Source organism: Nanorana parkeri, unplaced genomic scaffold (genome assembly GCF_000935625.1).
Source record: "Nanorana parkeri isolate BGI_ZX_2015 unplaced genomic scaffold, ASM93562v1 scaffold33, whole genome shotgun sequence".
NCBI classification, from domain to species: domain Eukaryota; kingdom Metazoa; phylum Chordata; class Amphibia; order Anura; family Dicroglossidae; genus Nanorana; species Nanorana parkeri.
In genome coordinates this window covers 316,499-339,623 of record NW_017306301.1, presented here as the reverse complement: position 1 = coordinate 339,623, position 23,125 = coordinate 316,499, and the positions used below count along the sequence as shown (strand labels likewise).

The window sequence follows — 23,125 nt, the reverse complement described above, 5'->3', positions numbered from 1 at the left end:
GCGCTGATACTTACATGAGTCAGTTAAAGGCTTACAGTACAAGAAGATCTGCAACTCACCTTCTCAAAGTAGGTTTTTATTAATTTCAAAAACTCTTGGTTAACACGTAAATCCAGTGTTGCTGCTTGTGTCCCCTTTGAGACAGGAAGTGAGATAAAATGTTTCCAATAGGACATGGACAGCAATAAAAAGAGGTGCTAGTCTTTTCCTCATCTTCCAAAACTAAACAGAAACATTTGGCCAGAGTTTCTTCATTATAAAAAAATTAATGCAGCTGAAACGTTTCTTTCACTTTTGGGTAGGATGTTTTTATTTCTGTCTGTGTTTCCATTAAGAAGGTATAACCTCATTATTTGTTCTGGGAACCATTGTCACTGGGAGGGAAAGTGAGAAGGAATCCAAAATTTCACTGAAATACGACTAGAGGGGATAACTTTTATTGGGGACACCTGTTCTGGGGACAGCTGTCTGAGGTGAAATTTCCCCATATTTGTATGAGATTTTGCACTTATTTTTTGTTGTGTCTTTGAGGACAGGAAGTGGGAAATCTCCCTGGTGGTGGTTTCCAATTAAACCTGGAATTCAACATTGATGTATTTATGAACAAAGATTACCAGAACCTCATAAAAGTTGATTTTATGTTTTAAACAAACATGTCCTTAGTTATAGCATATGTGTTGGTGAACTTTGTTTATGTGTGTTACATATACCCTGTTTCCCTGAAAATAAGACCTACCCTGAAAATAAGACCTAGTACTATTTTTGGGAATTGCTAAAATATAAGACCTACCCTGAAAATAAGACCTAGTTGTGACCATTCCCATGGCCGGTGGTGGCATAAGGGGGAACTTGAAGAGCCGCAGGAGAGAATCAGCGGTGCCAACCAAGCCAGTGCTAGAGGAAGCGAGGCGGCACCGGAGGGAGCAGAGCCGCATAAGCTGATGCCTCCTCTATAGCGCTGGCTCCTGCCACAGGCGGAGTGATACCAAATGCACTCCGCCTGTGAGGAATCTATAATGAAAGTGCTCTTCGCTCATTCTGGCAATTGGTTATCACATTGCTCTTGGAAAGGTACGGCACCCCTAATTGCCCTGATCATCATATTTTTGTACATGAATACATGTAGACTTTTCTACATGAATAAATGCGGATTGTTGTACAACAAAAAAAAATAAGACCTACCCCGAAAATAAGACCTAGTGTGTTTTTTTGAGCCAAAAAAAGTATAAGACAGTGTCTTATTTTCGGGGAAAGGTATAATTATGATATAAGGAAGGGTGAGTTGGCACATGTGGGGGTTTGTTCTATTAAATAAAGTTATCCTTTACAAATACAAGACAATCCAAAAGCTAAGATTCAATGGATAAGTGATTTACAGGGTTATTCACAAAAGGGTGAAGAGTTTGGAGAAGGCAGGAGAAGTGAACAATCTAGGACAACATAGCTGTACTGGAAAATGAGCTGAATTGGAGACATTTTCCAAATCAGCTATTTCAGTCTAGATTGTTCACTACTTCTGCCTTCTCCAAACTCTCCACCTTTTGTCTTCAGTATACTATAGAGTATCACCTTAATCTTCACCTTTTGTCTTCAGTATACTACATAGTATTTTCTTGTCACAAACACAAAATTATTTTTTTAAAGGATCACAATAACTGCAATACGACAATATTTCTGAAATGGGAGCATACATCATAATGCAATATTTGGTGCCCTATTATTTTAACTATGCTATTAAGTAACTGGACGTGTAGCTATGTTTTGAATTTAATATACCTTTGTTGTAACTAAAAGGCTGTGTCGATGTTTAGCTGCTGAATAATACTTTAGAGAGTCTGGTGTCCATACAGATATACCTACTAAGAGTTACTCTTGTAAAGCCAATGTTCTGAGCTATAATGGTTTGCGTGTGTAAGGGAAGTAGCCAGAGGAATTCAGCATCATGTAACAGCTGCTATTCTGGACGTGGATCCTTTAAAGGTAATGTCTAAATTAGTTCCAGATTCCTCCTCTGTAGAGGAGGGGTATGGAAGGGAGAAAGATAGGGGCATGAGGTCATTTATGTATTTTGAACGGCTAAATTAGGATATAGGTTGGAATACAAGAGATAGGCAGATAGATTTTAGGCTTTACAAAGGATATTAGCTGAGGGCACCTTGCATAGATTTTTTTCTACAGATTTTACCATTTGAAAAATAATTGTGGCATGCCTGAGTCTCTTACATGTCACACATGTGAACTGTCAGTATTTCCACCAATCATATTCAATAGCTCATACCAAAACTGCCATTTTTGACACTTTGTTAAATTATTGCAACAGTTAACTTTCACTTATTTGTTTCCAGCATTGATGCCTTCCTCCTGTAGTTTGTCATTTCGTTCAAAGTATTGATGCATCATTAAACCATCACCATTAAGGTTAACTGAGATGTCCCATCAAACACATGCAAAAAAATAGAAAAATACAAATACCAATTTAAGGGTAAAAGAAAATAGGTCTATTTTATCAGTATTTAAATTAAGAACTATTTGATTGTATACAGTATATGTTTCCCCATATCAACTAAAGAGAATAAAACCTGCGTTGAAAAATCTGTGAATCATTTCAGTCAGCGCCAGCCCCTTGGCATCGCCAGCATTCGTTGCTGATAATGACTATTAGGGTGTCTTAGAGCAGCCTTTCTCAATCAGGTTGCCACGCTTTGTCTGGGTATGCTTTCTAGCTTTGTCGGGGTGTCTTCAAATTTTCACTTCTGATGCAAAAGGTGGGGGGGGGACTGTAATGTGGAGGGGGCTTCTGATGGAAAGGGGGGGGGGGTGTCTCTGATGTGAAGGGGAAACTTCCTGTTGGGTTTCTTTGTTTTTTTGACTGGGGTCCCCCCTTAAAATCCATACCAGACCCCTGTCTAGGATAAGACAGGATAATAAACATGTACTGAATGTTTGGGGCCACATTCATGGACAATATTGACCTGTACCCATCATGGAGCATGAGTTCAGGCCAGCATGAGGTGTTGCTCGGCTTCACTTGAGTTTGTGTAGTTATATGGAGGGATGTGACTGGAGGCAGATACTCAATTCTTGAATAAAAGTACAGTTATAATTTAAGTTCAATCCTTAGATCCCAAAATGAGGATGCAAAGATATTAATGATTTACAACTAAACTCTAGAACTATATAAACGATACAAAAATAATGTAACTCTGTCATTATGAATTGACCATTAAATATGTTTTTGAAATACAAGCAGTGGAAGTACCTGAATTTGAACTGGTATCAGCCTCTTGCACTCCCTGCACCGCAGGGCTGGAGTGTGAGAGAAGAAAGAAGCTCAAGGAGCCAACCAGTTCATGTGCTGGCAAGAAGCATGCTAATAATGGGAGAAAGCAGACTAAAAAACAGATAAGCTCATCACTGTGCTGCTTCTCCTTTCACTTCCTAACCATAGGCTGGGTGGCTGATCTGGAATGAGCAGTGCTCAGAGGAAGTGAGTTGAATGATGGATGATGGTCATCAGACTGATGACATCTAGCAGCAGGAAAAATGTACTGCATGGATTAAATATATATTCTGCTGGTTATATTATATTATCTTTTAATGGATTATTCCTACTTTGTTTTGACTGAAGTTCTGCTTTAAACCAAATGCCTGAATTGCAGACTAGGGGGTTCTATCAGGGACTCCATTGGTAAGATCTTTGCACTTGGATTTCCTAGGTCAACACACTTATAAATAAAACATAACTTTTGGATCGATTGACCAGTTAAATATACATACTGTACCCCAATTTGATGATTTGTAATATACCAGAAAAAAAGCAGTATAGATTTAGGACAAATTTTTTTTGTTATACTTCTCTTTTGAGTCACAGGAGTACATTTACTAAACTACTCCTGTGACCCAAAGTTAGCATATAGCGGGCTACTGCCCATAGTATGCTGACAGCAAAGAGCCACAAAGCAGCTGGAAAGGATCCCAACAATATTGTTGGGATCCACCTGGATGCCTGGCTGACAGCTGGCTCTGCCTCTCTAGAGCCAGAGCCACTAGTCCCTGCCCACTCCCGTTTGTCCCCCCAGTTAGAGCTGTTCAAATAGAGAGGGGAATCCCTGCGAGGTTAGGATATAGTGGGCTAAGCAGTCAGTGGTTACATGATCACTCAGCTCTCCGTATATAGAGCTGCAGTGTCCCACGCCAACTCTAAGTATTGGGAAGAATATATTCTACTCTCCTAATACTTCTCCTTTAAAAAAGTGGACTCTTCCACCTGACATGTGAGCGACTCTCCAAAATCTGGCTGCAGTGCTTTACGCAGAACTCAGATATAGGTAAACTGTGTGAATGCCCTGACATTGGTAATTGCCAGTGTTTCTTGGATAGCATTAACAAATTATTGATTAAGGTCACTTGTCTGGGACTGCTTTTTAAGGCCTCATTTACACTGCTAGATTTTATGGGCACTGGGCAGACAGTTCAGCCCCCTGCCAAGTGACATATAAGCCAGCTGGTCTGAAAGTGTCTACTGAGCTGAGTGCACATTTAACAGTTAGTTGGCGGGGCATTGTGACTGACTGGCCTGAATGCTATAAGCAGTGTTTGGGATTTAGCTCCCTCTTATTTTCTTTATCTAGCAGGTATATATAATTTTATCCATTTCTGTAGATGAAAGCAGTTTAAAGATTTAAATAGATCTAAAGCCAAATACTTTATTTTCTTTTAGCATTTTATAGAGTGGAAATGTGTTTGTACTGATGACCAACCGGACGGAAAATTATATGAAATTTTTACAGTTACAGTTATCAGTGGTGCAGGAATAGAGGGGGGGAAATATTTTAATGTTCATTTAAAAGAGCTGTTCTAATGACAGCTGTTTTAAGAGAAGATTACCCTTCACTTTGGAGAGATTTTGGGGTTGATTTACTAACCTTATAAACACACCACGAATGTGTATACACCTCTGCAGTGTGTTCCCTCCCAGCATGATCTATGGGTGGAATCTAAACACCTTTGTAATGTGTACACACCCAGCAGGTGTGTTGTGCAAAGCCCTGAATGAATTCCAAGGTGATGTTGGGTAAATTAGCTCTATGTTGTGTTGCTTGCGTTGATGAATGCAAGGAATGTAAATGCATGAGCTAACCATTTTTGTCTAAACTGTGAAGCAGCATTATATATGCATCATGTGCATGATTTTTCCATATATGGCATTAGTGGAAATATGCTTTTAGAGACTTTTTGGTTGATAAATACGTTTTGCTGTGTGAAAATCACACACACCTGGTGTGTGTGTGTGTGTTTAGGTTAGTAAATCACCCCCTATATGTCACTTCTTGTGTTTTCAGGACAAAAGATGTCAGTAATGCCAATTCCAAAATCCCTTCATGTGCAAGTTTCCATTAAAATCACATAATAAAACCCTGTATTTTAGGTGTGCAAGTGTCAATAGAGCCTTTAATGTACTTATAAACTGGCTGCAGACTTAAAATGCTTTAACATGTCATATAATTTTTAAACAGTTGCAGCTTTTTATTAATATACCAGATGATGATCCTTTTATAAAGGCCTTTGCTCAGGCATTTCCTGTTATGAGGTGATGTGCTTCCATGTTGTCAACCTGTCACCTGTAGCCCTGGTGTAAACCACATACTCCTGTGCCAACAAAAGTTGTGCATGTGTGGTAAACTGTTGCCACCTAGAGGAAGTCAATCCAGTAATTGTCACCTAGTTAGGGTTCAAATCTACTTTAGTTTCTGTTCATGACCTGTTGTGGAGATGGTGAAATCTCCATATGCTGACAGCAGGACATGAACTGAAGGGGGACAGTTGTAACAGTGACAGGAAAATACAGACAGTAATAATAATAGTAATAATAACCTGACAAAATAATAAACCTCCCCATTTGCTGAAAATAATGGGACATATTTATAAAGCAGTGATGTTATTTTCACCAAACATTCACTCCTGTTGAATAAGCCACTGCATTTAAACACATGCACCTGGAAGATTTACTTGCAGTGAATATCATATTCACTGCTTGTTAATTATGCCCCTAAACGTTTAGTTGTAGTTCTAAGCCTTCCAAACTGTCTAAAACTAAAACGAAGTCTGCTGGCTGGAGTTTGGTTTTAATGCCAAATACACACAGATTTTAGCTTGGATAACAACAGTGTGTACGTAAGTTTTCACAAACCATAAACAAAGCCAATGCCACATAGCTTTCTTGAACCCTCAACTTGAGAGGCAAAGTTAAACACATCTTATTGGGAGTGTTGTCTCTTTAAATAACTGCAGCTTCAGCCTCTCTCCCCTTCTGCTCCAGTGGTCTAAGGTCCTGTGAGTCATCACATCCTATACAGTGCATTGGACATGAGGACACAGAGGGACATCATCACTCTTTAAGTATAAAAAAATTAAATTAATACAATTAAATAAAAATAAAACATGTTTTGGGTTCGCTGTCTTACCCAGAATTCTCATCAAGTCTTACTTAACTGACTCAGTTTTTGTGTTTTCCAATCAAGCAGCAAGAACCTGATACTTCCCTGTCTGTAATTTGCTCCCGGCGTCAGTAGAGTTTCAGAGGACTGCCCATTGACATTTTATTTCCAGAAGAAAATAGAGTTCAATATTAACTGTGGACTTATTTTGCCTCCAACTATTGGAGTTTTCTATTGGTCAGCTGATACCTTTCTGCCCTTGCTAAACATATTTCATTTGCAAGGGTCTGTATTACCTCTCTACATTACTGAAGCCTATCTACATATAGTATATTGGAACTTTACATTAGTAAGCTTTAAAGTGACACTAAACTCAGGAGTTAAAACTTAAAAATGCATTCAAGTACCTTAACTATTAACAAAATTTAGCTTATTTGTAGAGCTGAGTGATAACTGTAGATCCTCAAATCATCTCTAAATTTCTGCTAACATTGACCGTTTCTGCTGGAGGGGGGCTGCTTTGTTCCCCATGGACCCTGTTTGTGTTTTAAAGTAGCCACCACTCCAAACTCGCTCATGTGATGGACTTCAGTCTCGAGCTGAGTTTACTCATTTATATTAAGATTTTAGTCCATCACGGGAGCAAACTTGGAGTGGTGGCTACTTTACAACACACACAGGGACCATGAGGAACAAAGTAACCACCCACCAGAAGGAAGGACAGATTCAGCACAAATTCATGCACAAAATGATTTGAGGATCTACAGCCGAGTGATGCATAAATAAGGTACAGTATTGTTAATAGTTAAGGTAATTGAATGCATTTTTAAGTTTTAACTCCTGAGTTTAGTGTCACTTTAAGTTTTATGTAAAATTAAAACTGAATAACCTTATCAAATAATTTATGTAAAATTGCTAAATGACGCTGTAGACACAATCTTAACGGACAGTTTCATGAATTCTTTTAATGCACAATTAACAATTCAAGATTGATGTTGGTGGAATGTTAAGTTCCCTTGGGTCCAGATGTGTTTGGAGATGTATCAGTTTAGCACATTATACCTTTTATCATATTTTTTTGCTTGTTTTAAATTAAGAGGTTAGAAAAATTGTAAAACTCAAAGTGAACACATGCGCTTTACTGCATTAACTGCTCTAGAGAGGGGATGGAAAGAGCTGCAAAAGCTCTGTCTGAGCCTCCATATTGACAGGAAGTCCCGTGACATCACTCATAACTTCATCATTCTCCAGATGTATCATGTTTACATTCCCTTCCAGACCACGGTTCTATGAAGCACTCTGTAGAAAGATTAGAAACCCAGGAGATAATAATTTCATTTCCAGGGTTTAGCGTTGGGCCTCACTTGTCACATACAGCTGGCTGTTCCTGTGATACAAGCTGCAGAGACGTGAGATAACTGCTTACTCTGGGTGCCATCTTAAAATGGCACTTGGACAAATGACCGCAGTCCCTCAAGTTGCTAGTCAGAACCTTAAAAAGTACCTGTCGGGATATAAATATTGAAGCTCATTTTTCTGGCTTGTTTTTGTAGGTGCAGTGGCTATGCCTGTAATCTTTGGTCACTGACATGAAACAAGTATGTGTCAAAGGTCAGGTGCCATATGTCTTTTCTGACAGGTTCCCTGTAACAGCCCTGAATCTGATCTACCATTTTGGTAGACAAGAATGTTAATAAAAGATCCTTGGACACTTTAATGTAATGTGCATATTATGATTCTCCCAAAGATATAATCCATGCTTTACTTTGGTCCTTCTATCCATGTTTAAATGGCTATGGCTAGGGCCTTGTCCCCATTACATTAACCCAATCCAGAGGGTAATCCAGGATAAACAGTGGTAATCCATTCTGTTTAATTATGTTTCAGTTACAATGGTGATAATCTACAGGTATGGTAATGGCAAAGATGGCAAAATGTAAATATCTTTGTATATTGTGTTTGTAAGATTATTATAGTAATACAAAATTCTGTTTATTCCTACCTTCAAAGTTCTTCTTTGATTAATGGTTTCACAACTCATGCTAGTATTGCTCAGTGAAATGGTTTATGAGGTGAATTAAAATTATTCAAGTCAGTTGTGAAGAAAAGGTGTCATGTGGTATGCAGTGTCATAAGTAAAGCATCACTACTGTAAAAACTTCAAGAAAATGTAACCCCAACATATTTCAGACAGTAATTGGATCTCCTACCTGTCTGTTCATTTGGTATGGCATAGCCAAGCTCTCATTCCAAGATGATGTACAGTGTACATCCCATAAACCTTCTTTGGGACTCTCCAGGATACCGTTACCCTATAAATAGCTTACTAGGAAGCTGACAGATTTGTCTAGTTGACCAGACGCCTCAGATTAAATCCTTAAAGAAACATCACTTCTGGTTGAAAGATTTTTAAAACACCCAGCTAAACCTAGACAAGAATCTAAAAACATTACCTTAGTAAAACTCCGCCAATGCAATATACAGGGCCAGCTATCATAATGAAGAAACTAACATATGCTTTTACAACGTATTAACCATTTTCCAAAAACCCCTGTTTCAACCACATCCCCAAAATCCACAAAATAATGACATAAAGCTGACACCTTCCTATATATTATGTGCTGTCTTCTCTGGAAGCCGTGACAGTATGTTGCAATAGGCTGTATGGCATAAGTGTTATTGTCAGTTGTGAATGACTAGAAGTAATTTCTCTAGACAGAGCATTTTACAGATTTAAAATTTACATCTGAGTAGTTGCTACTAAAAACATATCTGCTTCATCATTCCTCCTGTTTTTATGCATAAGAACACTGCAATTTTAAAAGCCTTTCTTTTAATAAATCAAAATCTTCTAATACTATATCCCACCAACTAAATTACTGAATAAATACATATCTGACATAATAGATGCCTTAACAATCTCTTCTTTAAATATCAGGCAGGTCTGTTAGTGAGCAAAGTAACTAAACAAAATGCAATGCAAAGTGTACCAGTGCAAGTTTACAGCAGCATACAAAAATAACTGAATACTTGACTGACATTCTAGCACATACCAGAATATAATTGATTAGGCATGTAATATTTTTGGAACAATAGTACAAGTGGCACTTGTATATGTTTACTTTCTAATTTAGTTATTTTTATAAGGGCTAGCTTCTGAGGTTAGGTTCAGATTGACATGACTGCAATACACCCTTTTAGGTCCTTACGCATAATGCCACCTGCTGTATACATGTTAATTAGTGTTGCAGTGGTTCTAGGAAGTTTGTCAAACTGACAAATTAGCCATGAAGTTATAGCCAAGTTAACTGATGCATACTGATGATAAATTTGGTCTGGGCATCTAAGTTTCACTTACCTCGGCTTACAAAGGGGTTAAGAGTTAGGTTTAGGGGTTACGTTGAAGTAAAAATTTAGGTTTAAAGATTAGTATGTGGGGTAGTTTTTGGGTTATATCGAGCTTAAAGGAAAAGTTGCTATTAGTTTTTCAGATGGGAATAGTTTCTGGATTGAAAAATGTGTGCTTTAATATTACATATGCTATAGGTATCAGTGCCAAATAAATATATCCTGTGCAAGAAAACCCCCGATTTTTAGAGGAGCAATGTATAGCAATATTATATCAGTTATCTTTTTAAATTGCACAAATATGGTATAGCTATGCATTACACAGAATCTACCGATACCACACCCACTATAACATAACAACAACAAATTCAGAATATTGTATTGCACAGTCTGTAGTGGGAGCCGTAAGAACAGAAATATATGAGTTAATGTGTTATTTGCAGGCAGTAAAGTTTGGACTTCTGACAAGCATACTTGTTCTGGATCACAGGCTCACTGAGTAGTATAGCAAGGATAAGGATGACAGCTGAGGAGCTTTTACTTTTGAAAACCAAGTTGGCACGGGAAATATATTGGGATGCTGATTTTTTTGTAGTCATTAAAAATCAGGATTGCTGTTAGAGAAGAGAAGATACTAAATAGTTCAACTTGCTAACTTCTCCTAAATCTACGGGCTCATGCACATGGCAGTGAATGGCCATATAGCATACAATACAGCCATATTTTCTTTGCTATGAGTGATAGGTGCAGCGTACAGCTCAGCCTGGACAAGCCAATACCAGGCATTCAAATATATGAGAATCCAATTAGGTACATGTGTACAATGCCATATAACCTTCCTAAACACAGAGTATCAGGGTGCATATGGGCCCGTATGCATGTAGCCATTCAGAATCATGTACATTTGCAAATATATGCATGCAGCCGTCGCCTACCATTGATGTGAGCAGACTGACTGGCAGCAGGTGTACGCCACACCTGTCACACCCAGCAAAGAAAATACAACTGTATTGTACGCATTACGGAAATGTACTATCATGTGCTTGAGCCCTTAAAAATCCTTGAAAAACCAAGTTTTTTTAACATCAGCCTCCTGAGGAAATTTAAAATAGCTACACTATAATAGTTTTGCACACATTGTGAGTAGTATTAGAGACAAGGGTCAGGTCACACTAGCAACATTGTAGTAGAGATTTGTACCAGCTACAAATCTCTCTGATTGTTTTCTGTGGCGATGCATAGCCAAATATACATTTGCTATTGTACCTGACTACAATGCTTTTAACTATGCAGCCGCAATACAATAGTGCACCATGATTATCGGCTGCTGCACTAGATAACATGAGGAGCGTCTGAAGCTGATGATTCTGTAGCTAGCTCCAAAAGCTGCAAAAAGTCAATTGCTCAGCCACTGAGCTACAAATCACTTGGAATTTCAATGACACAAATGTAACTGCTATTTATGTTTTTCCTAACAACAAAAATGCTATTGCAGTCTCAATAGTGAGCATCAAGTATCTATATCTTGATTGTTCAAGCTGATAATGATTCAAATCTTTACATTTGGATCATTCTTACTATACCTTATCCCTTTCATTTGTTTTCTTTATAGACCTTCACAGCCTGGTGCAACTCTCACCTGAGGAAAGCTGGTACACAGATTGAAAATATAGAGGAGGATTTCAGAAATGGGCTTAAATTGATGCTGTTGCTTGAGGTGATCTCTGGTAAGTGCTATACAGGATCATTCGCTCAGTTTTAGCAGTGCAGCAGGGGAAAAGCTAAAGGCGATCTCAGCTGCTGCTGTACGTCTAGGGCTGCATCCAGACAAAAACATCTACATCTTCCTTATTAAAGGAGTTCTAAAGCCCCATCACACACTATCTTGTTATAACATCAGCATTGTTATAGAAATACATATTATAGTTGTTTTTGATAATGCAATCAAAGCTTACTTGAAAAAATCCCTTATGTAGTGAAGTGCTTCCTTCTGCCTGTCTATCACTTTCAACAACTTCCTGGATTCCCAGTGTACTTTCCATTTCTTCACCTGCTGCTTGACATGACACAATCTCCATTTCTCAAAATGACATATCCCATCATGCATTGCCTCCAGCAAGCAGTTATAATGTTACATTGTTCAGACATTGAATTGTAGTTCAGAAGGAAAACTCTGCAAGAGTTGTGACACAAGGAAGTGGGTGAAATTGTGTGACTGTATTGAGGAGGCGCATCCCACATCCTTCAAAAAGGAAATTTACAAACTTCTAGATCGATATGGTTGTTATGAATGGGATAGAACTTATAGAAATGTAATATAGAAGCATATATTTATATTTAGTTTTTGACCATAGATACTCTTAAAGAACTTATTATTCTTAGCTGACACACCACCAACATTTCTCCTTGCTTCCAGGCTAACCCAGGTAGTACTATGTAAGATGGACAAAATTGCAAAACATTTCAAAACAATTGTTTAGATGTTATTAATGTAAATAATGTACATAATAAAACCCAATTTCAGCCAAGTGTCTTAGCTCTGTTTTTAATCAAAAAATATGTTTATTAAAGGAGAAAAGGGTACAAGTACATACATGATACATGAAGATCTTAAAGATACATTTGAGAACATTGATCTGTATCGTATCAGATGCATTCACAGGATATTACACTATAAAAAAATTAGTTTATTAGGGCCTATTCACACCCGATCCGTTGCAATGTGATCCATTTTTCAACGAATGCCAATCGAAGGGAGCGGAAAAATTAATGGGGCTAGTTCACACCGCACCATTCCATCGTGTTACATTACATTGCACTGAAAAAAAGTAGAACATGCACTACTTTTTTTCAGCGCAACGTAATGCATTGGGTTATGTGAATAAGCCCCATTCACACCTATTCATTTTTTCAGTGCTCTTCCGTTAGCATCCATTCAAGAAAGGATCGCAACGGATCGGACTGAAATTGGAAGGTACAATTGTAAGACAACAGACCCGATTTCCCAAAGTGAATGATCTTTATTCAAGACCATGAAAATCGATGGCGGGGTGTCAGAGCTCATGTTTAAGCTGATTGGAAACAGCGACTGGTATCACCCAATTTCAATCCAATAAACAAGTCTCAAACTTTACAAATATTGTGAAGCTTGTTGTGTGTTACCTCCAAATAAAGCAACTACATATAAATCCATTTTTACATATAAACCCATTTCTACATATAAACCTAGTTCCCTCACCTGTGCAAATCTAAGGGCAGCATCACTTTTATAGGAAATTAGATGTAATCTTTACAACTGGGTCACAAACAGCAATAATAGCTTGACAGCTATATACAGTAAACTCCCATCCACGGGGATTGGTAGATTCCAGATAAATGTAGTTTCTGGTTGCTTGAGAGTTACCATAAAAAATGGGTTTAACTAATGCTATACCCCATACTACACTATACCATAACAGTATTTTGTACTCTAAACCATTAGCGATACATTGCAGTACTGGGAGTGCTCACTAGGTGGCGCTTGTTCACAGGATAACACAGCACTTCACAAACGATTGATCAGACACCCTTTTCACAGCACTTTTCAGAGATCGTTCAGACACTCATTCCCAGATTAATCCAGCACTTTCCAACCTGTTCCACTACCTTTCCATGCTCCAGAGCCCTCTCTCCCTCTCCTGAAAGTGGCAGATCAGCAGGACAGTGAGTACACATGGGATTTTTGTTTTGCCGGTTAGATGGGAGTTACGGTTAGCTGAATACTGGATAAGAGAGTTTACTGTACTTGTACTCCCAAATCTTAGCAAAACTAAATACAAATGTTTTGGCTTTGACCATAAATCATGCTTCTGACCAAGCATTTTCTAAATAATGTAACTCAATAACCCTTAGAAAAATATTTTTAAAAATTCTGTAAAATTTTTTTGAGGTGAAGCACAGTTTTACATGAAGTATAACATAGGTACATACATAGTTGCATAGTTGTTAACGTTGAATAAAAACACAGGTTCATCGAGCTCAACCTTTGTGGTTGTGTGTGTGTGGTTGTGTGTGTGTGTGTGGTTGTGTGTGTGTGTGTGTGTTTGAGTTACTAAGGTTAACTGTACCTTTAGTGCCTCCTGTAACTATGCTTTTAATCTAGACAATACCTATTAGATCACACTTACAGTGCATAAAATATGACATTAAATGTAATGCACTATGCGTTTTACAGTTCATGTATCAAAATAAATCATACTGTAAAATGAATCATTATCTGCTGATTTAAGCTCCTCCAGTGTAAACTTGTTTTAAATAGCAAAGTCAGACTGGCCACAGAGACAGAATCTAAAAACAGATGAAAGTAGTCACTCGCACTCCATGATATTAAAGTCAATGCTGTTTATTGACTGAGATAACACGCATCTCCGCATCTGCGTGTTATCTCAGTCAATAAACAGCATTGACTTTAATATCATGGAGTGCGATTGACTACTTTCATCTATCTACATTTCACGGAGGCATCCGTTGTCACCACCGCACCCACCCAGTTGGTTTTGGGTTTTTGTCCGGTCAGGAGTACGATGGGACAGAAGGATTAAGAATCTAAAAACAGACTAGGAAAGAATATACGGTATATTAATAAAATGACAGTCCCCTGCTAACAAATCCACACCCTTGGAAATTTGTTGAAAGTAGTATTGTTTAAAACAACATTATATTCTATACTAAACCAGGAGGTAAATACATGAGCAGAATAAGGAAAGCCAACCCCTTCTCCTCCTGTAATTTCTGTTACAGGATTTTCTAATAAATCTTTTCTTTCCTTTAAACTGCCAATAATGTATTAGACCCATACCTGTAAACTTTCTGTGATGATAAAGAGGGACACCTTCCAGCACAATGTATTTAGGCAATGGACACGCCCTGTGCCAAGCCCCCAGTTATGAGGACCATTAAGAATGTATATGCCAAAAATGACTGGGTAAACCCAGAATTGATTTTTTTCCACCATTACTTTTCCTTTATACTGGCTTTCTGAAATAGCAAACAGGATATTTAAGAGATAGGATGAAGGTTTTAGTGCAGAATGCAGAATAAAGTTTTGACAGTTGAAAAGTAAATTTTTTATAGATATCTGTACATTGAACCAAAAAGAGAGACAACTGAGATGGAAAGATGTACAGAAGGATTTTGCTCCGAATGAGGAACAGTTGGGAGCTTTGCAGACCTTTTCTGTGCTTTGTAACTACCAGGAATGTATTAGACCTTTTCTGTCCTTTATAACTGTCAGGAATGTATTAGACCTTGTCTGTCAGGAATGTACCGGTTACATTTGGCTGCAGATCAGTCCTCAGTGTGCCATCCTGCTAATACTCCTTAATTTGCTCTCTCAGCTTTCTCTGTTCTGGTTTTCTTAAATTTACGTCCTGTATTGTACTGCTCTCTGGCACTTCTTTTATGCCCTCCAGCATCTTGTTTATATGCGCATATGTCAGTGCAAACCAAGGCATGTCTGTTGGTTTAGCATCCTTTTAAGGTCAAGTTAAGGTCAAGGTCAAGAATAAAGGCGCAGGACCATTGAGTTCAACCTGTGTGGTTTTGTGTATGTGCGTGTGTTACTAAGATTAACTATACATCTGTATGTCTTGCTCTCTGAGAAAAGTATCTAGATGGGTCTTGAATGATTCCATACTCTCAGCTGAAACCACTGTCTGTGGAACTACTTCTTACTGTTTTCAGATTGACCTTAGCTGCTGATCTGGCTTGCCTAAATATACTCCACCTACCCACTATGTCTATGAAGGATCTCATTCATCCAGGTCATGGTATATCTGTAAAAAATAAGTCAAGGCAACTGGACTTGCTGGATTTATCTTGAAAAGGTTTCACTGGTCATCCAACCAGCTTTCTCAATTCAGAATGACTTGTACAAAAATTATCTGGGAATAAATATGGTGAATGTTGCTCCAATCCACATAATCCATTAGTCGCAACCAGGTGTTGATTGCATTTGCATAATTGGAGTCTAAGAGGTGTTATTAACCTGCCCTGAGAGAGGTGTTAAAACAGCATTGTATGTGGCAGACAATAGATGTTTCACCCCCCCCCCCCTCTATTCAAGCTTGGCTTCTCCATTTTTACATAAATGGCCTCTTTCACACCTCTTTTAAACCAGTCCTCCTCCCTGTCTAGGATGCGTACTTGACTGTCTTCAAAAGAGTGACCTTTTTCCTTTAGATGTAGGTATACTGCCGAATTCTGACCAGAGAGTTTTGCTCTTCTATGCTGTGCCATACGCTGGTGTAGCTCCATGTACAGCAAGTCCAGTTGCCTTGACTTACTTTGTACAGATCCACCTACCCTGATCCCTATTGTATTGCCTGACAACATGCTTTCTCCATGCTCTTGTTTTTACTCTTGGTTCCGGTTACATTTGGCAACAACTTTGGCTATACTTTCTGACAATACTCCTGTTCCACTGTTTGGTACCAGGTACTTGATGTATATGACTCTTGGCCTTACCCTGATTGTACCTAATGATTAATACCTAATCTTAGCCTGTATAGTCGCTGGTTGCCACCAGCAGCACCATCACAGGTTCCTCACACTGGCACTGCTCAATGGAAAGCCATTTCACTCATGCTGGTGTCTCTAAACATGCTTGACCATTCTAACTAGCCTGCATACATCCTAAATCTCATCTAAGATAATTTACTTAAACCTTATTCAAACTAGGAGGGATACAAAGAATGTTTTCATGCATAGTTGAGTCGCTTAGCCTTGTTTCCAGGTCAGAGGTTGGCTCTTTGTGCACAAGGCCGCAGAAAAATGGCAGCAGGTGCTCTGGACTGATGAGTCAAAAGTTGAAATATTTGGCTGTAGCAGGAGGCAGTTTGTTTGCCGAAGGGCTGGAGACCAGTACAATAATGAGTGTCTGCAGCAACAGTGAAGCATGGTGGAGGTTCCATGCAAGTCTGGGGCTGCATTTCTGCCAATGGAGTTGGAGATTTGGTCAGGATCAATGGCGTCCTCAATGCTGAGAAATGCAAGCAGATTCTTATCCATCATGCCATACCATCAAGGATGCGTGTGATTGGCACCAAATCTATTCTGCAGCAGGACAATGACCCAAACCATACAGCCAGTGTCATTAAGAACTATCTTCAGCATAAAGAAGATCAAGGAGTCCTTGAAGTGATGGTTTGGGCTCCACAGAGCCCTGATCTCAATACCATGGAGTCTGTCTGGGATTACATGAAGAGACAGAAGGATTTGAGGCAGCCTACATCCACAGAAGATCTGTGGTTAGTTGCCCAAGGTGCTTGGAATAACCTACCTGCCGAGTTCCTTCAAAAACTGTGTGCAAATGTACCTAGAAGAACTGATGCTGTTTTAAAGGCAAAGGCTGGTCACAACAAATATTAATTTAATTTGGATTTTTCTTCTGTGCATTTACTTTCCATTTTGTTAATTGATAAAAATAAACGATATTAACACTTATTTTTGACAGCATTCTTACTTAACAGCATTTTTTCACATCTGCCCTAAAACTTTTGCACAGACCAAGTACAAGTACTGATACTTGTCCAAGTACTCACAGATAGAAATTACTGATACATTTTTGTTTACTGTCATGTGACAGTTTTTCTAAAACAACAGACTAATGATTTTAGGACAGTGGTGGAGCACCAAGGCCCAGTCGTGGCTGCAAGTGCTGTGAACAGGACACCCCTAAATCAAGCGCAGGAATCAGGAGAACAAGAAGCAATCAGGGAAAACCAGATATTCTATTGGGTAATAACATCTCAAACATTCTTCTTAGTATCAAAGGGGCCAAACCTATGGAAAACAGTAAATACTGCTTAAGAGGCAATATGCTATGTAATATAGGCGGAGATTGGGGACAGCGAGACCGCCTCGAGATTTAGGGCGATAAAGCACATGTTGACTTATTCGGGGTCTGAAGGTTCCCCAGATAAAGGAAAGGACCTTACCTTGTAAGATTCGGAAGATATGGCTAGGAATGGGTATGGGCAAGACTCGGAAAACATAGAGCAGCTTAGGTAGGCATGACATTTCTATGCATGGATTGACTAATCAAAGAAATGGGATGAGGCTTCTAAGAAGTTAAGAGTTTATCAATAACTTTCAAGAGAGGAGGAATGTTAGCTCCATATAAAGTCTCGTATGATGAAGTAAGAAAAATCCCCAAATAATTAAGAGAAGAGGTCCATTTAAAGGGAAAAGAAAGTAGCAAGCAATCCATAGTCCTTTGTAATAAGGAAACATTAAGGGCCTCAGATTTGGATTGATTAACTCGCAAATCAGAAATTACCTTAAAAATCAGATAGGGTCTTAAAGAGATTAGGGAGAGACAGATGGAATCTAGTCACGGTCAGAAGGATATCGTCAGCGCATAAGGACAACTTGTGGTGGACTCATTTTCAATGCATCGGATACCTGGATGGCACCTGATATATTCAGCCAAATGCTCCAAAGCCAAAATGAACCGAACAGGTAATAATGAGCAACCCTGATGGGTGCCCCAAGCAATAGAAGAAAGGGTTGATTCCAAGCCGCAGTACTTAAGTTTAGCTTGGGGAGAAGAGTAGAGCGATTTAATCCAGGAGAAAAAATGAGTGCCAAAACCCCAGTAGCTGAGGACCTTGAACAGGTAAGGTCACAACAACAGAGCGAAAGGAAGCTATAGTAATGTCATGGGGTACGGCTGAGCCGTCAGTGGAACCCACTGGCAGGAACGGGCAAGGAGGTCCGAAGTACAAGAGGGAAATCCTAAAGCGTAATCAAGTCCAGTCCGGGTTGAGGCAGGCGGCTAAGTTCAAAAAATGGGAAGGCAGGCCAAAGGGTCAGGGACCAGGAATTCAGATAAGGGGTCAGGAATGACAGTAGTTTCGAACACAAGAGGCAAGGTGATTGCACCATATACGTAGAATAACTCAGCGACAAGCCAGGACCCTGACTGGAATTTTTTACCCAGTGGGACCCAGGACCACCCCCTGGTTGCCGAGACAACCAGGAGGCTTCTCTCTCTAGGAACCAATGGCATGAGGTAAAGGGCGGAAGGTGTATGCTGGGAACCTCCCCCAGCAAGGCCCACACCTGACAGCACTAATGGATGCGGACGCACTACGCGCGTGCCCACATGCGCAGTCTGTCCACCACGCGCTCGCAACCATGGCACCAGGAGTCCTGCCAGGAAGGAGACCCCGTGCCCTATGCTGTATCTGGCGACCCTGGTAAGAGGTGGCACCCCTGGTTCCCTGATAAGTAAGGGAGCGTCTAAGCAAAAAGGCATGATCTATATGCGACTGGGAACAGAGGGGGTAAGAATAATTACAGTAACATAGTATGTAAGGTTGAATAAAGACCAGGGTCCATCCAGTTCAGCCTATGTGAGTGTGTGTGTCTGTACTCAACTCAAGGAGCTGTTGGAATTGGACACTAAACAAGGCTTTGCAATTGTAGAGAATAAATTATATGACCTAGGTAATAAGTAGGGCAAACTTTTAGTGAGTGCATTGCGGTTCAAACGTTCTGCCACCTTTGTCTCTAAAATTAAGACTAAGATGGATTGCGTAGTTCATCTTACCACTGATATAGCCAAAGTGTTTCAGGAATATTACCAAGATCTACTGGTATATAAAGTCTGTTCTTCTCTTTCCTATACACCACCCCCTGACCTTACTGATAGAATTGCCTCTTACCTGCGCAAAGCAGGTATGCCCTTATTGCGAGAAGACATGTTACTGTCTCTAGACTCCCCTATTACAGTAGAAGAATTTGGGCAAGCTGTCAAATCAACTATATTGGGCAAAAGCCCTGGGCCTAATGGCTTCCCGCTTTTGTACTCTAAACGTTTCCAGGACATCTTAGCCCCCTTTTTCTGTCGATACGTTAATTCTATTGGTACTGATATGCCCATGCGTCCAGAATCACTGTTAGGTCATATCATGAATCTTGCTAAGCCTGGCAAAGATCCATCTAGCTGTTCGATTTACCGTCCCATCTCATTGCTAAACGTGGATACTAAACTCTATGTTAAAATCCTGGCCTCCAGACTTAGCCCACTCTTACCGCACTGGATACATCTGGATCAGGTCAGATTCGTTCTGGGGAGAGAGGCAAGAGACAGTGTGCTCAAATCGGTTACTTTGATCCACTTAGCTTGTAAGCTGAAATCCCCAGTTCTGTCTATGGATGCCGAAAAGGTTTTTGACAGAGTAGACTGGGGATTCATGTTTTCCACTTTAAATGCCCTGGGGATTGGCCCTCGAATGCTAGCATGGATCTCTGCCCTATATACCTTCCCTTTGTAGATTCTGAACTTAACGGTGACAAGGGCGGACTGCCTTAGTTTGATTCCTCACTTACCCTTCTTATGGCAGCAAAAATGTATGCGCTGCCTAGGCATTTATCTCACCCCAAAATTATCAGACTTATACTTAAAGTGACATTAAACCCTCAGATTTTTTAACATAAACCAATACTGTAATGTGTGCCTTACTGTAATCCATGGTTGTTTCCCTTCTCTTTGCTGCTCTTCCTTTTAAATCTGTATCTCTTCTCATGCTTGGGGAGAACTTCCCTTTTCAGCTCAGGGCCTCTTCCTGTAGTGCTGGCTCAGGTTACAAGCCTATACAAACGTATACACAGACACCGTGTATCCATTCCTGAGACAAGGCAGTCTGCTGCTAAACAGAAGTTCTGCAGAGCATGAGAACAGATACAGATTTAAAAGGAAGAGCAGCAAAGAGAAGGGAAACAACCATGGATTACAGTAAGGCACACATTACAGTATTGTTTTATGCTAAAAAATCTGAGGGTTTAATGTCACTTTAAGTAGTTATATCCCTATGCTAAATACAGTGAAAACTGACCTTAACTCCTTTTCCCTACACACCTTATCGTGGCTTGGTAGAATTAACACCATTAAAATGATGATCCTCTCCAAAATTCTGTTCTATTTTCAAATGCTTTCTATAACCCTCCCTAAGATCTACTTTGCCACGTTACGTTCCTTGATCTCTAAATTTATTTCACAGCATAAAAGACCCAGAATGTTCCACTCCACTTTATGTAGACATAAGATCAACGGTGGCCTTGGTCTACCAGACTTCAAATCTTATCTTAGGGCTGCGCAATTGATTCGACTGGTGGACTGGACGTATCATGCCTCGCAAAAGGGTTGGGTAAACCTGGAAACTAATTTATGTGACTCTTCGTTGGGTGGTGCCCGTACCCTCTCTTTCCTTCCACCCCCCCTCCCTCTGTCTTTTTGCTTCCCCCCTTGTTTGTCCATCAATGTTCTGCAATGTGTGATTTTTATGACAAAGTATGGATGTACTATTGTTTGACACTGTTCTTTATTTATGGTGAAAATATCAATAAACATTAAATATTTAAAAATAAAAAAAAAGAACGGTCCTTGATGAAACCATATTGGTTACCACTTACCAATGATACCAGTTTTATTTGCAAATTCCTGCATGTAGTCCCGTATCATGCTTTTGAATATTTTACACACAATTGATGTTAAGCTGACAGGTCTGTAGTTACTCGGTGCACTTCTTTTCCCCTTTTTTAATATTGGTACTACATTTGCTCTCCTTCAATCAGCTAGGACCATACCTGTCGTTATAGTATCCATAAAAATTTTGTACAAGGGTCCTGGCTATGACCTGACTAAGTTCCTTTAATACCCTCGGATGTAGCCCATCTGGTCCTGCCGATTTGTTTACAAATGAAATGAAAATTTTAAAAGGAAACAAAACTGAAATGAAACAAAATGTCGGGATGAAACCGAAAATGAAAATGTTTTTTTTCCGAACGTTTCAATTTTTTAAAAATATTTAATTTTTATTTATTTTTTATAAACTTTTACATTTTATTTTGATGCTTTGGGAAATATTAGGGGTCTAAACAGACCCCTGATATTTACCTTTTAAAATAGAAAAGGAGATTGAGAACATAGAGTCCTCAATCTCTTTTTCTGTATCCCCTGTTATAAATGAACAGGAATCCTCTATACTGAGTGTCCCTGATCAATCATAACTTGAGGATATAGTATGTTTACTATAACCACAATCATGAATGAACAGGAGGTGATGTAGAGCACTTCCCATTCATTCGTAATTGGGGACACAGTAAACATACTATGTCCTCAATTATTATCACTAATTGAGGACACTGATCGCTGAGTGTTTGTACTGCTCTTCATCCTGACAGCTGTCACAGAAGGCTGAGCAAGCAGTGAGTGGCCGGCGTCTCTCCGACAGATCACCTAAAACCGACTAGCACTAAATTATCTTGCACTATTGTGAGTGTAGTGTGTTTCCTAGCACCTAGCTGAATCACAGAGACACTTGCTCAAATAGGCTGTGAGTGTTCCCTTGGGGAGCTGCCTCCAACTCCATTACCTTATCTTCATGTAGATTGCTTCTAACCCAGCCTCCGCCGCTGCTCTAATACACCGTGGAGTCACCAGGAGGTACATGTCCCTCAGAAGTGAGGCGGTGTGGGGCAGGAGTCAGCTGTCAGATTGAGCTCACCTCCCCGCACTGCCGGTCGGCCTCCTGTGACAGCGCTGGTTGTCTTCGCCCCCTAACAGCGCAGCGCTTGGCCACCTGTAACAGTTTCTCTCCTCCTTGCTGAGACACAGAGCAGCGCCCAGCGGGGAGGAGAGAAGGCAGGGGTGCGCTGCTATATCGAAATTTTGCCAAAAGTGCAGATTTCGGACGATATGTTTCGGCAGCCGATATATCGGTGCATTCCTAGTTAAAACTAGTACTACTATCTCGGCAGCTGATGCCCTGATCGATGCACACGTCCATCTCGTCTGTAAAAAAAAAAGATATTTATTTATTTATTTAAAGCTTGCAGTTCCCTCTCCCAAACAATACCAGACCCTTAGGGTCTGGTAGGAATATTTAGGAGGGACCCCATTTAAAAAAAAAGGGGGGGGGGTTCCCCCCAAAAGTAATTCCAGACCATTAAGGACTGGCTGGAATATTTAGGAGGGACCCCATGTAAAAGAAACAAAAAAACGTGTGTGGGGTTCCCCCTCAAAGTTATACCAGGCCCTTAAGGTCTGGTAAAATTTTTAAGGAGGAGCCCCACCCCCAAAAATGGGGGGGGGGAAATGTGGGGTCCCCCCTAAAATTCCATACCAGAACCTTGACCCGAGCGTAGGCCTGGCAGGGGGGGACGAGCGACGAGTCAAACTAGGAGACGCGGCTGTCTTAAAGCGGCAACGGCAGGGTTTGGTGGGCGACACTTCTGTTGCTGCTTTATCACAGCCGCATCTCCTTCTATGTAGGCTGGAAGGGGCACAGGGGGGG

At 39.9% G+C, this 23,125-nt stretch overlaps 1 protein-coding gene across 2 annotated transcripts in view; it reads left to right on the top strand.

The window, feature by feature from the left end:
* Positions 1–23,125, top strand: part of LOC108797319 (alpha-actinin-3) — an 88,177-nt gene that overhangs the window by 27,437 nt on the left and 37,615 nt on the right. For both annotated transcript variants that reach the window (XM_018568909.1, XM_018568902.1), the window contains exon 2: positions 11,398–11,512. In XM_018568909.1, the coding sequence (XP_018424411.1) occupies positions 11,398–11,512 (115 nt within the window). The remainder of the gene's footprint in view (positions 1–11,397; positions 11,513–23,125) is intronic.